Consider the following 15,074-nt stretch of genomic DNA (forward strand, 5'->3'; position numbering starts at 1 on the left):
ACACTTAAACTGTGCAGTTACGACAAAGTGAATGTACTTTTCTGTGGCAGAGAAAAATACAATAGATCAGAATGTAGAAAAAAACACTTCAAGCCTCAGTCTTAAAACGGTTTAACACTTCAAAGGAAGCAGTTTTATTTCAGTAGTGTTTTCAAAGAAATGGAAACTGAGGAAACAGCCGTGGGTACACATAACACCTATACACGTCTGTGTCAAAAACCAAGTAGTGACTTGTTTTCAATAAACTTCCAAAGTAGTTTGAACATTTAACTTCATTTGGTTCAAATGTGGGATCAGGGAGATTAGTTTGTCTTCAAATAGCTACCACGATGACTTTTATTAATTTTACAAGAGGAACTTTCTGCAGCAGATGATTCAATTCTAATGAAAGCCCAGAAATAGCATCTTTAGATGAGACAAGCTTTTTTTCCACAATTTCACACACAACCAAAGAAATAAAATCAGATGTTGCCAAGATGGATGAGGATAACTATACACAAAAATGAATCTACAGTTTTCTGCACATACAGTGAAAGACTAAAATGAAACATGACACAGTACTGAAATGAACAGTGGTCATATAATCTGATGGAAAACACGTGAAATAAGCCAGCAGTCTGCTAAAGGACATAATATCAAAAAAATCTGATTCACATATGATTCAATGTATGATTAAAAAATCCTTTCTACACACTCCTGCATACCGCTTGTATATCTAACATAATAAATATATCCAGTCTTCTGTGACAACAAAGGTAAATACACAATGCTCTTTCTCCCAGAAAGAAAATGTTAATAGGTTGTACATGATTGGCCATTGTAGTTTATATTTATTTTTTTCTGTTCACTAAAGCTGGGGGTCATTTGGAAACAGCTGCACCCGTAGGCCAAGGGGGACTATCAAATAACAATTTGGATTAAAACAGAAGGTCACCTACAAGGCCCACACTCACATCTGCTGCAGGAACCTACTTTAGGAGTACTCTACATTGTTGTTAGTTTACTGTATTACATTTTAGGGTGCAGACAAGAGACAGGGAAGGTTTGTAAACTCCTCTGCCATTTTCTTTAATTTTCTTTAAATCTGGCATTTTGATTATTGTGTATTTGGTATTTGAATAAAATATGTAACAAATGTAACAAAGCAGTTATTGTTTTTAATTTAATAGTAATTTAATACTTATCTAATGGGCCAAATCATTTAAGGATTTTGTCAGTACGGTAAAACCCCATTTTAGACTCAAATGTCCAAGAGATTACAGCATTCACAACAATTCCATACATCACAATATACTTCAGTCAAACCTTGGAAACGTAACACTTCAGCTGAGACAGTAGCCTAACAGGAATGTCTAAAACAACACATGTATATACTGTATATATACAGTACATATGCACAATAAAGTGGTTAGCAGATAGAAATATATTTGGTATGAAAGTTTAGTTAAAAATATCAATTACTGTATATCACTAGATTCTGAGTGCAAATTTTACATTTGAATAAAGTATTCTCTGCAAAATTTGTGTTGCATGTTAACATTTTATACATTAACTGATGATCTTTAGTGGCCACCGAGTATTCACTTAAAGATAATATATTCACTCAAATCACGTGTGATTAGTCCTGCATTTTAATATAGGTAGATCATAGCTTCAAAGCAGGCCTTGTTTCCTACAATGAACTCCTCAGCCCCAATGCTGTACACTGTAGCTCAAGTGTATCAAAAACTAAATGTAAATAAAACATAATTCCCATGTAACAAGTTGATTGAATGAAGATGACTGAACTCCAAGTCACAACATGAAGCATTATCTTTAACAGTATAAAGAACTGGGCAGGTATTTGGGCCATATGATAGATTTGTCAGCACAGCAGCAAACAGTAATATCAATGTGGCTCCAGTTCTTTAAATACAGATAAAAGCCATGCACAAGCAGCATGTGACGTGGTTGATTTGGTAAGACTAGGCAACACAAAAAATACAGGAAGTCACTTGAGTTGTCCTGGAGTTATCAGATATCGATGTCCATGCTGAGATTCACCTGCGAAAAAAACAGAATTTGATCTTGTGTTACTGTGAGGAGGAAATCTATTCAAGTCCTGTCTGACTTGGAAGGCAAGAATGTCAGGTAAACAGGACATTATCTTCCCTTGAGGAAGTGGTTGTGTGTTAAAGAACAATTGAAAGGCCGGAAGGGTGAAACCTAATGTCAACATTGCATGAACTAAAACAGTGTTTCTTTAAAATAGTGTGTTTCTTCAAGTAGAGCGAGTAGTTCAAACACGTATTTTAAATGCACTGTTTGAGAAAATCATTACTTCAAGTTCGTCAGTGCTTAAAATTAAGAGCAACACACGTCTACTAAAAGTGAGAGACTAATTCAGCTTTTTAATAGCACAAGATGAATAACTTTGCCAAAACTGTGGTGCCACCCCGCAAAGTTGAAAAGTCAAAACGAAGTCACACAGTGCTTTACATAGGGAAATCAAGGTTAAAACACTTTATGACTAAAGTGGTAACAAGGGTGGTAAGTAGAGGCATTGAGAGTGTTAGACTAGCACAACCAGGTAAGTACAAAACTACTAGAAATGTTTAGTTTAAAAGGGAATTTCTTTTATACAGTCAAACACTAAGAACACTAAATATTTATTTAGGGACTTATCCTGAGGATAAAGACAGAGGAGCAATAGAAAGCATCCTAACTGGAAACATCACAAACTGGCATGGGATGTGCACGGCCCAGGACCGGAGGGCTCTGCAGCGGGTGATTAAAACCACTCAGATCTTTGGTACCCATCTACCGTACATCAGGTGACATTGGTGAGATGAGTAACCTGTGCTGAGCCTTAAGGATACTAATAGACAGTACCTACCCAGCCACAGCCTGTTCACTCTGCCATCTGGCTTGAGATACAGACGTATCTGATGTCATACCACCAGATTTCAGAGCAGCTTCTTCCCTGCTGTTCCCTTGCTGTCACAGTCCACCCATCTATTGTATATCATTTTTGCATATTTTTTGTGAGTAGCGTAAAGGGAACGACAACTTAATCTCGTTAACCCTGTGTTGTAAAATAGTATCTACCTTTTACCTTGTACTGTACAGATACATTTCTGTAGGAATAAAGGGCCATTGTGTGGATTATGGACTAGATTATAATGCCCTTATCACACTTTACAGTTATCAATATCTCCACTGTATCCAAATAGGCCTAACTTTTCTGAAATGTCTAGAACATTCTCATTGGGACAACGCCTGCAGTTGTTGAAACAGAAGAAAAAGACACGTTTTCTTTGGTTTTAGAATAACATGAATATCTGTTGCATGAACGCCTTATTGCTTAACTACTTAAAAAAGAACAAACCTGTATTTGACATCAAAGAGGGTTGAGTCATCATCATCGTCGTTCTCCTCATTAAGAGGGGCCATCTCGACATGCTCTGCAGGTGTCGTTATGATGTCATATTTCCGTGTTTTTCTGATTCGTCTCCCAGATCTGTGGGAAAGAGAACGGTGCCAAATGAGCACAAGAGATAAAATCACACCCTTTATGCTGACTAAACCACAACATCAGCTGTAAACCTATTGTAGGTTTTCCAGATGGAGAGGGTTAAATTGGTATATTTTTACAAAAACTGTCTGTTAGTAGCTTACAGTCCTAATAGCCCAGATGTTTTCCTCATATGAAACAGACAGCTAAAATGGACATTAACTAAAACCACCAATTGTGATAACTGATTAGGCCTATTAATCAACCAAACATTCTCTGGTAACACCTTTTCAAATGTGGAGATTTGCCATTTTCTTCTTTTCAATGACATTGTAGCAATTTGAAGACACCTCAAGGGGAACTTGTTATGTGAATTTCACACTATTTGTTAATATCTTATAAACTAGACTAAAATAAAGTCTGATAATGGTAATGATCAGACATGTAAAAACAATATTCACTTATTAGATTCACAGCTCTCAGACACATAAGGTTACAAATAGCCTACATAAAGCAGGTTGCTTATAAGTCAAGTGCCTCCACACACTTCCCTGTAGGAACATTATCACTATAGGCCCTGACCTTTCTACTTGGCTACCACCCACACATTGAGCCTAACACACAACCACATGCTCCTAATCGATTCATTCACTAAGACTATTAAGATTTCAACACATCATAATGTGACGACATCATTGCAAGGCTGGTTATTACAGTGGGATCAACCTGCCTACCTGACCACTTTGATGACCAGGCACGTGATGAGAACAGCTGTTAACACGCAGATGAAAATGACAATGTTTTTCAGAGTTGGGAGATGCGTCATTAGGGATGAAATCCGGGATCCCACGGCAGCATCCGTGACATTGTTCGTCAGTTCATCTTCGCTGATGATTGATGATGATGTTGAATTTAACTGCGTCGCGGGGAAAGTGAGTGGTACGCCACCAACCCGCCAAAGAGCCGCAATGACAAAAGTTAAAACCAGATTGTATGTCACCATGGTGCTGAAATAGAAAAATGCAAGCAGGATGTTTCGGTCGTTATAGATGAAATGAGACAGCAGCTGTCACATTATAGAGGATCGTCTTATCAATGACAGATTGTGCTATTTAGGCTGCACAATAAAGAAATAGCGAGGCTCACTTATCCATCTCTCTCCTCGTCCAAGCTTCTCCTAATGGTAGACTTGTTTGCTTCCAAAACGTGCTTCCCTTGAGGTGAGTTATGGAAATTCCTTCCTGATGGCATTAGGGCTTCGTGCAGAGGTGGGTATAATCCGCCTCCGGAAGCGCTCTGCAGGCTGGCCCGCTGCTCCTAGTGCTGAAGAGGAGCGTTATTGTGTGGGTTTGTGCTGCCTTCAAGGCGCCCTCGTACTTCCTGATACCTAGAGACCAGCTGTCGCCAAGAAAAGGATGTTGACAAATCCAATTGAAACGAAATGACAAGCAAAGTTTGTTTTAGTAGCCCATGTTTGACAACACTTTTAAAGAAGAACTTATTACAAATAAAAAAATAATATTCAATTAGGCTTACTCGTGCAGGCCAAAAGAAGGACCAGTGACAGGATTTTGCCCTGCCGTCCTCATATGATTAAAAAACAAATATTAATTAAATTATTTATTAATGCATGATACAGTGTCTGTCTCCTTCTCCTATCTATTAAATTAACCTCCAAACATAACATCTTTTTTTTACCAAATTTTTTACATGCACCGTTCCCATGCTGCCAGGAATACAATTGAGAAAGTCTCTTTATTTTCTTTCTTTCTTTTTTAACTAATAAGTTTAATTGATTTTATTGGTTAATTATATTTTTGTCTCAAATAATCTAATTTAAAGATAGTGATAATATCAGTTAGTTTCAGCGTGTCCAGCGTGTGTGTAATTGCAGAGTGTTGACTCTTTCTCAGGTCATTAAAGCCACCACATTACAACAGCACAGAGGATATGCCTTGTGTTACTATTTTTGTATCTCATGCACATTACTGCATTATCTTTTTCCCACCATTTGGTTCTTAGATATATGTCTACCCTTTTTCAGAATGTGTGGAGGGAAAAGAGGTGTGAAAGTCAAGAGGGCAGAACATGTTGCAGGTGTGCTTATATTCCACATTAAAACACACATTTCTAATGACAAAACATTCCAAAGTGTGCCCATAGTCCTGTGTGTAGCCCATTTGGAACAAAATAGTAACACAGTACAATTACTATTCATTCATCAAGTTCACAGTTTTGACACAGTTAACCCCAAACATCACATCTTAAAGACTTCGGCATCACAGATCATTCTAACATCTCTTATAACTTCGCAGCTCCTTTGGGGCTTTAACGGTCGTGATACATTTCTGACAGCACCTGAAGGCAGCATTGCCCTGTTTACCAGTGGGACATAGCACACACGATTTTCAAAGGGCATGAGACTCAGGGGTCAGGACCTCAGATTCCAGGAAAAATCAAAACAAGTCAATTGATCAGTGATGGTGATAATCATTCAGCAAACCTATAGGCATAAAGCCAATACACAATCAATCACTGTCTTTGTTTCACTTACTCAGACAGACATCATTTATGTCTCCATTTATGTGTCCACTAGACTTTGGATTTACAGTCTGCAAAGTCCTATTGAAAATGTTCTTCAATTTACCACTACAAACTGATGTCTTAGGGGAACTTGCAGTTAAAGCCCTTTACAGCAGACTCATGCAAAATATAACACAGAGTGTAAGCCTGCAGCAGCTTCTTTTAGCTGAAAACAATGACAAGTCAGCCTGTTAAGCATTGTGTATATTGATGTCTGGTCTTATTTCTGGACACCTACTACTACGCTTGGAGTGATTGCCCTCTGCTGCACTCCTGTATATGAGAGCCATTTAATTTGATCAAAGCCCACCAGATGGCAGCACAAAAACCAGAGAGCATGTATTTTCCTTTAATGCACATGTGGAGATCCAGAAGAGACTGTTCTGAGTAGGCCTTTACATTACACAGTTAATAAAACATGTGGCAGCTGACATTTGTTTCTATCATAATAGGTCGTTCTGATTTTATGATTTTAGATTAGCTTCTAAGTGAGGAAGGTACAGTACACTTACATGCACACAAAACCTATAGACACTACCTATAGTCTATAAAACTGGATTTTGATTTTGTTATGTTGTTTGGGCGATTTTTTGCTTGTTGAGCAGATTTCCCCCTCTGTGCATGATTTGGTTGCCACAAGGTTAGCTGAAGGAGGGTTGTCACATTCCAAGAGAATGGCCTGAACTTTGCACAGAGAAACGGCTCAGGGTGGGACTACAGTGATCACGTTACACTGTTTTTTAAACTAGCTTACAACACAGTTTGGGTTTCCTGTCAAAGCAATGCCTTACCATTCATCTACCCCACTGACCATTTGAATCTCAAAAGCTGTTTGTTGAACAACATGACTACACCTGTGTAAAGATTGCTAATTGAACGGCAAACATAAGAACATAGCATACCTGTTCTTATGTCAGCTGTCACCAGTTATTTGCATCAAACCATGACATTTGGTTTACATGCTTCTATCTGAAATAACACACCCATGAGCGTACACACCAAAACACACGCTTCTGCAACAGCGTTGTGTAATCTTGACAAAACCAGAGTGGCTGCAATTCTGCCTTCCCACTCTTAAAAGGAAATGTTACATGTTAAATGTTGATCCTTGCTGCAAGTTAACGTAGTAGTCTCATGGTACTATTGTAAATATTAAGCCCATATAAAGGTTCTTGCTGCTGACTACTAACTGAAGCCTGGACTTATATAAAATGGCATTGTGTATGTTACATTAATGAGCATTTGTTTACCGTGACTACAGTAAAGTCATTACATAATCACATCACATCAAGACCAGTGGGAAAAAACTGTCTGAACTATCCATATCAGTTGATCAGGCATTTATTTACTTTTCCTTTTTTCTTACATGCAGCACCAATAGCAATAATTAACAACCTGCCTTAGGTGAAACCAAATTGGTCCTCTTTAGAAGGGGATATATACTAATCTTTGTGCTGCAACAACAGTGCCAGTTAGACTAAATTTCCAATCTCTGAAAGCAAATACTTTTAGATTGCAACATTCAGGTGACTTATAAACAAACTGATAAAGGCATAAGATACTACTTAGAACAGATTCTTTAGTTAAGCACTTCCCTGTTCAAACCCATCCAACCAGTCAGTCAATAGAAGACCGTGTTCACTTCCCTTGTGAGGTCTGGATTGGTATGCAGTTGCAGCGCAGTGCTGTTGCTAGGCTGAGGATCTTTTTAAAGAAATCTTCCACTGCAAAGAGCATGCGCTGTCATGTCAAACATCTCATTGGCCAATGACGGGGGTGGAGTGCATACCGCAGACTCCATAGACTGTCCAATAAAGGCTGCACTGACTGAGCAGCCAAAGTTCGCCATGTTTGGTTGTCCCCATTAGACTTCTAATTTTATTCTTTCAAACTTTTTCAGTTAAAACAAATAATAAGGTTCATTTCATTGATTTGGTCGTTTGGCCACAGGCTTCTCTCAAGCATCTGACATTGCATCCATGTTCAGTTACACATACTCACATTAACCTTTATGAAACAGCTTTCCAATCTCACTTTGATTTTTATTTGTATATGTTTGTAATATAAAACATAAACCACATAAAAAAAAATCCCTTCTGTGCATGGCATCTCTCACTTCAAAAGCGGTGTGTGGCCTCAATCACTCCTTCATCACAAGGAAATGGTGGCAATGAGGTGGCCCAGGTCTACTACATCAACAACAGGAACTAAGTCTGATGTCTGAACTATGTTAATCCAGGGAATAAACAGGTTATTGATCATTTATTAACAGCCTTGCACCCACAATGCACTACCTTTCAAGGACCTCCAGAAGGAAAGGGTTCAAAAAAGGCATGTGTTTTTGAAGCCAGACATAGCTTATTACACAGCAAATAAACATACTGAAGTTTTGAGTGTTCCTATATGGCTGATGATAGAGGGAAGTATGGCAGCACACACACTGGACCACTACCAAGAGAAAAGGTGATTTTCTACACCTGAACAAACCCCTCAATTACAGTACTTAACCACTTACATATTTGTGTGTATATTTTTACCAGATTATTTCAAGTTTTCGTAAATACGTGTATTATCAGTAGGTCACTCAGGCTACTGGTTTAAAATAACCGTTAACGTTTAATTCTAGCTCGATTTGATTGGTTCACTGCTCACGTGGCTATGTGTAGCTATTTTTTGAAATAAAAAGACAACATAAAATGTGTTTGGTTAACGCTAACGTTACTTGTAATTTTGAAAACGTTTCAAATGTATTGCTAGGGGTTTGGGGCTCAGGGTATAAGATTTTCGGCGGTCATCAGGTTCAGTAGGCTGCTAGCGCCTAGCTACACGGCGCTGGAGAGGAAGTAGAGTTTGGCTTACGTTGAGAGGAAAGTGGGCAGAGCCGCTGAAGGATATCAGCTCAGGCAGAGGCAGAGAGGAGGACACACGCAACACAGGAGCGAGGCGTCGAGAACAGAGAGGTAGAAGGGCGGAACGATGCGGCCAAAAGACCCACCAAAACGACAAAAAACGCCCAAAAACGCGACACTGTTCGGGGCAGATGACGGCGGATAGACACGGTCTGGGAAATGGGTAAGAACTTATGAGTAATATCACTTTAATAGCTGTAAAATACGAAGCAGGGGAGTCTGGCAATATGGTGGAAAGAACGACAGTTAGACGCAGTGTTGTAAAAATGGCCATGGTGTGTTGCAGCGAAGAATAAAGAAAACGATGTAGAGAGTGTAAATTGCTTTAACTTGTGTTTTAGTTGATGGGATTTACATCTTTGCTAGCTGTGTTTCGAGTTACCTTAGTTAATATTTGGACAACCACATTTGTACTCGACCTGTTTGGAGTTATTTCAACCTACGCATTTAAAATTTGCTTTGTCCTTGAAAGGGCAAATGCCCTTGTCTGAATTTGCTCGACAATTACAACAAAAATAAGCAAATGTTTCGTTTTTTGGATGCTGTATTGAGACTAGTTGACATCAACACAACCAGCTTAGGCATATTTTTGTTTATTTTCAGTATATTTGTTTTTTGTTGTTTTTCACCGAATTGTTCACAAAGAACATATTTAAAAATCGATGATTTTTCACTTTACCTTACCACAGAGTGTATCAGTGTAGTTTATAACAAGATTTAAGTCAGTGTGAGATGCTTGATACTTATTATTTAAAAAAATAGTTTAAATGAATTATGACAAGTTGACAAAATGCTCTAAATATAACAATTGGAACACAATTCATCCATTGTAGCACTATACATAAACTATACACGATTTCTTAGTCAAATAAAGGTTCTATATGTTATTAAAGCTCAGATATACCTCGAAATACAAAATAGGGTGTTGGCTTTTAACCCTTTAAGGTACTGAATGGAGAAGTAATTTAAATATGTACATTAATGTTCTTTTTTCCATATTGCATTACACCTGCAAGACATGTAATGATAGATTTTTATGTTAGAAAGCTACACTACAAGTCTGAATTTGAGGAAACTCAATATACAGTTTTAAGATTAAATAAAGAAATAAATTAATCTTAATATCACGGTCTCATGGACAAGGCTGTTGAGTTACTTCATATGAAGGCAAATACTAAACATAATGAAACTGATGATACAGTCTTTTATAATAGATATGTGTATCTAAAACTATATTTTTAAATCCAAGGATTCAGGATTAGTACCACCATGCACTTAACAAAATGTCCCCTTAAAGCTATTCTCAATAGGATGTTACCGTTGAAGACAAATTTAGTGGCATTTTGAACCACCAAGACACGCAAAGATGAAACATTTTCCAGACTAAATATGCAATGACTTATTTATAATTTTCTTCATATGTTAATGAGCTCTGAAACCTTATCGAAAATAATCTGTATCTTAAAACACAAATTTCCTACTTATGTCTGTTTTTATGCCAGCATTAGTTGCGATTTCTTTAAATCGTTACTACAAAAAGGATCATAATCGTGTTTTGTATTTTGCAGGAATTCCCGTGATGTTTCACAAATTGCGCCAAAGAAGAAGGAGATCATCTGACCCAAGCTAAATGGTATGTGTTTTTAAACGGTCCAGACTTTCCATGTTTTGTGCAGTCTCATTAGCTGTAGTTACCGATGCATACGTGTAACCAGTAGGGTGTGCTGTTGTCCCATTTCCTCTCTGAGTCTTTATTTTTCTATTTTAAAGGGTTGACATTTAGCCAACACGGAGTCGGGAGTTGAAGGATTCGGGTGATTCACGCTGCAATGGCAATTTGTAAGTAGAATTTTTAAGATAGATAAATGCCTAGAAGATGCATTGCATGTTATCTGTGCATCGAACTCTTCAAATGTGTCAAAACAATTTAATGTTTTTACTGACCACAAAAACGTAAATGAATAAACAATAGTGAACAGTGTGTTTTTTCACTTGTATGTGAGTGTCATTACTTGGACGCAGCGTTAAACATAATTTGTCATGTAGTTTGTGTTTATTACAGCTGTTTGTTTTGACTATAAGTAATGACTCATGTCTGATGGTAGGACAGTTCCGCCATCTAGTGTATAATGTGGCGAGGACATACACGTCAATGAAAAATATTTTTAATTGATCAAATACCTGACTCTGGGAAAGACATTTCGTGTAGTTTAAAATCATTATTTAAATATGTATATTCAATTCATATAAATTGGAGAGAATTTAAACTCATAAGTGGCTTCTCTCGGTGTAATGTATGTATTTAAGTGTTGAAATTACTGATAGGGGTGAGAGTCAATACATTTTAACATTTAAAACATATTCAATATGTATGTATGTGTTATTTTAACAAACATTCAGTTATATTACAATAACATCCAGATTTGTAATATGTTCATCATGGTTGGTCGACTAGGTAGCTAACCTATGACCCACTTACACATTATGAATTTTTTTTTATCATAACAAAGTCCCATGTATTAAAAACAACTGACCATCGTCACATCGCACTAATTCTAGTAACATTAACAGTAACTGACATTTTACAACACTGAACTGTGGCCACTGGCAGGAAGTGAGTTTGGTGGGTTTGCGATCCGAAGACATTCATGAAATCGTGCTTAAATGTCCGTGATGTGAAGAGACTGGCCATATTGGAATTTTTTGTAAGTCATTAATTAAATAAAAAGATTTAAGAGATTTAAAGGATTAATTGCAGCTTTAACTAATTCACTACTTAAGCAACTCAGAAGTTGCGTATCCTTTTTAGAGTTGTACTCAAATGCAAATATTTGCACTAAGATCCTCGTGTAACTCTGGTGTGGATGATGATAAACATATAAAGCTCGATTCCCATTGAACACATTTTCGCTCACACTGCCGCATCTGTCAACAGTTTGAAAACCTGTGTTAACATTCCAAATTTGATTACTTTTACATTTTGTATTACATTTTGTAACTTAGCTCACTGGTGGCATTCTGCAAGGGTATCGTAAAAAGAACTATTGCCGATTTTGGCTGTACAGGTGCATTCTCCAAATGCCATTATAATCATAGCCTGTAGAGGGCATCACGACAACAGGCAAATTTATTTCATTAATATTTTTTCAGATTAATATTAGGTGCCTTGTGTGCCATTTGATCTACATTGTTCATTATTTCCTCATGTCGCTGCTTCAGATAACCCCAACATGTCAACCAAATGAAAGTCAAAGTATGATCAGTGCGTCCTTAACTGGCAGCTGTGATGTTATTTGCGTTTTTTTTTATTTATTTATTTATTTATTTTTTTACATTTGCCACAAAAAATGAATAACATAAACCAATCATAAAATATGATAAGTGTCTTAACTGGCAACATAACAACTAAAACACACCAATTTCCTGAGATTAGGGATGCACCATATGGAAGTTCTGGAATACTAACAGTAACTACCTACTTGATGATCAATACATACAGCTAATGATGTGACCATTTTGCATCTTTACAACATCGACATGGATTTAACAAGTAAGAGAAAATCTAAAATTCTTTAAAGATGGATCATTGGATATTTATTTTAGACATTGATTAACCAAATAAATTTGATAATACAAGTTGCTCTGAAAACAGAAAAGTGATTCTTTGGCTGCACTTAAAGTGTAAGGCGTAGCTGTAGGAACCAAAAGGAGTCCTTTAAATGAAAAGGCTGGCAAGGCTAGAAGCCCCCCAAAAGAACGTAAATGCCAAACTATACAGTTACCAATATGATTTGGAAAATGGAAACCTTTTTACATGATTGTAAAAATCTATAAGCCGAATTCACTCGGAGATGTATGAGTTTCCCAAGAGTACACAAATGCACCACACAGCACTAGAACTGTCAACCAGACACACAGTGAGTATGTTTTGTTCACAGAACAGTATCTGTACTGTTTGTAGCAAAATCCCTCGAAAGACCAAATAAGTTGTATTTATTGTAAGAGGACACGTAATGAGTTGTAAGCATTAGTCAGATTACATTACTGAAACAGTGATCACACTTAAACTGATTCGGAGATGCTGTATTGAGGTGATATTTTGTAGGCGGGCCAGTCTGCATGAAACAACGTGACGTCATTTTCAATGGGACAACCCTCTTCACCTTTCCAGCAGTTGTTAAACAACACACACTGGAGCTTTAGCTGCAGCCTTTATTCACTAACTGTAATCTATAATTGCTAAATTGACAACTTCTGCTCCGCTGCATTCACAGTCCCTCTCTGCCACTCACTCTCTCTCGCTCAACCACACAATCACTATGTACACAAAAAGGAGCTACTCATTGGCGACTGCAAGTGGTATGGATAATGTTACAGGGTTAGTAAAAAGAAAAATGCCTCTCCCCCTCATTTGGAGTATTTTGGGTTTAGTCTTGAGGGTAAAGGTGAGTCAGCCAACATGGGCGAAGCTGTGTGCGCATTATCACCGTTCAGCCCACGGATGTGTCGGTATCTGCGCATAAGTAGTGAAACCCAGCAAGACTTGTCTAACTAGGCTAATTGCATTTTAGACACACAGCATTACAGGCTGGACATTGTCGCACATGCTACAGTACTTATATCACAAGCATCTCCGCTTTTACAAAACACAAATACCGTCATATACCGCATACCCAAGTGAAATGTCAAAAATAGTAGATGCCGCCCAAGCCCACTTGTTTGTAACAGTGATATTAAATATGAAAGGATGTATGTTAGGCTTACGAGTTCTGTTAAAATTGGGTTCTTTAAAAAGACCAGAACTAGACTTAAGCTAGACTTTTCCTTTTTTAAAACATTTCGAGCAAAAGCATTTACTGTACAGAACAGCAGCTATTAATCAAAAGTTATTACTGTGAAGAACGGAGAAAAGTGTGCATTTTCTCTGAGATAAACACATTCCTCCCATTCAAATGATTGTTTGCTGGGAAAAGTAAGTTTTGTCAGTCATCTAAGTCAGTTGCAATTAACCTCACAAGTCAGAGAACCCAAATGCTTCAAACTAGTTAAAGCCAGCCACATTAAGTGGTTCATCTATTTACTATTTCTATGTGTATCTGATGTATGTTTTTATGGACATTATTCATTGTTCCTTGTTTCTTCTACAGCGGAGACATGGACTGGTGTGAAGATTTTCAAATTTGAAGAAAAAGAAGACAGCTCTGTAAGTTCTTCATGTTGATTCACATGCTTACTGCACTCAAAATAATCAATAGAATTGCAACTTAGAGATAACATGTTCCCTATATCCTACTCGGATAGGTTGAGGATACCACAATTCTATTTTAAGCAGATCTTATATTTATTGCTGCCATTCGCTTTTAGTTCAAGCGAAAGACCTAAATGTTAGCAGGTAGAGTGCATAAACAAATGGTAAGGTTTGTAAATGTAACTTTATGGTAGTACATGCATAAAAATATTCATGTAGTTACTTTAATTAGTGATAATAATATAAATTATTTTTTACTGTGGCTTTATGTAGCTGTGTTGCCTCCTGTTGGTACCACATTTGTTTAAGAGTTGCTATATTCTCCCATTTTTGCTAAAATCTCTGATAGGTTTTTGGCCTTAAAGTTGAAAACATGGCTTGTGCCATGTCCGAAAACGTTTTATTTTATGGCCGTATTTCAACACTTTAACTGCCATGTGGGGTTTTTTTTTTTTTCTCTGATTTCGAACAATAGACGTATGAAAATTGCTTGAAGGGTTGCTTTAATACTTAATGGGTGCTATTATGTTGTCAGCTGTTGGTCAATCATCTCTTTTGCTTTGGTGATCATTTTAACAATTCAGACGATGCATACATATTGTCTGCTCACGTGCCAGTTTTGTTTTGATTGTAATTTGTTTGAACATTACTGTTGTTGCACCGCACTTTGCGTAAAAAGGTTTTATGCGTAATGCATGATGTGATTTAGGCTAAGTCTAGACTCATCATACCCCTTGTGGTCATTTGATGAATTTATTTGCAAATTGTTGGAGCATTTACTCTACTCAGACTTCATTTCGTCAATTACTTTAAATTCACTAAACTATAGGAATTCAGGGCC

At 37.2% G+C, this 15,074-nt stretch overlaps 2 protein-coding genes across 2 annotated transcripts in view; one reads left to right on the plus strand and one right to left on the minus strand.

The window, feature by feature from the left end:
* Positions 1 to 105: 105 nt before the first annotated feature.
* Positions 106 to 9,143, minus strand: fam174b (family with sequence similarity 174 member B). Its single transcript, XM_046037950.1, has 5 exons — positions 8,936 to 9,143; positions 4,640 to 4,891; positions 4,228 to 4,500; positions 3,368 to 3,499; positions 106 to 2,043 (listed from the first exon to the last, which is right to left on the minus strand). The coding sequence occupies exons 2-5, from the start codon at positions 4,645 to 4,647 to the stop codon at positions 2,040 to 2,042; spliced, it is 417 nt and encodes a 138-aa protein (XP_045893906.1). The 5' UTR covers positions 4,648 to 4,891; positions 8,936 to 9,143; the 3' UTR covers positions 106 to 2,039.
* Positions 8,759 to 15,074, plus strand: part of chd2 (chromodomain helicase DNA binding protein 2) — a 27,557-nt gene continuing 21,241 nt past the window's right edge. The window contains exons 1-4 of the transcript XR_006822844.1: positions 8,759 to 9,148; positions 10,554 to 10,618; positions 10,756 to 10,824; positions 14,133 to 14,188. The gene's annotated coding sequence lies outside the window, so the exon portion shown is untranslated. The remainder of the gene's footprint in view (positions 9,149 to 10,553; positions 10,619 to 10,755; positions 10,825 to 14,132; positions 14,189 to 15,074) is intronic.

This window comes from Micropterus dolomieu, linkage group LG22, assembly GCF_021292245.1.
Source record: "Micropterus dolomieu isolate WLL.071019.BEF.003 ecotype Adirondacks linkage group LG22, ASM2129224v1, whole genome shotgun sequence".
NCBI classification, from domain to species: domain Eukaryota; kingdom Metazoa; phylum Chordata; class Actinopteri; order Centrarchiformes; family Centrarchidae; genus Micropterus; species Micropterus dolomieu.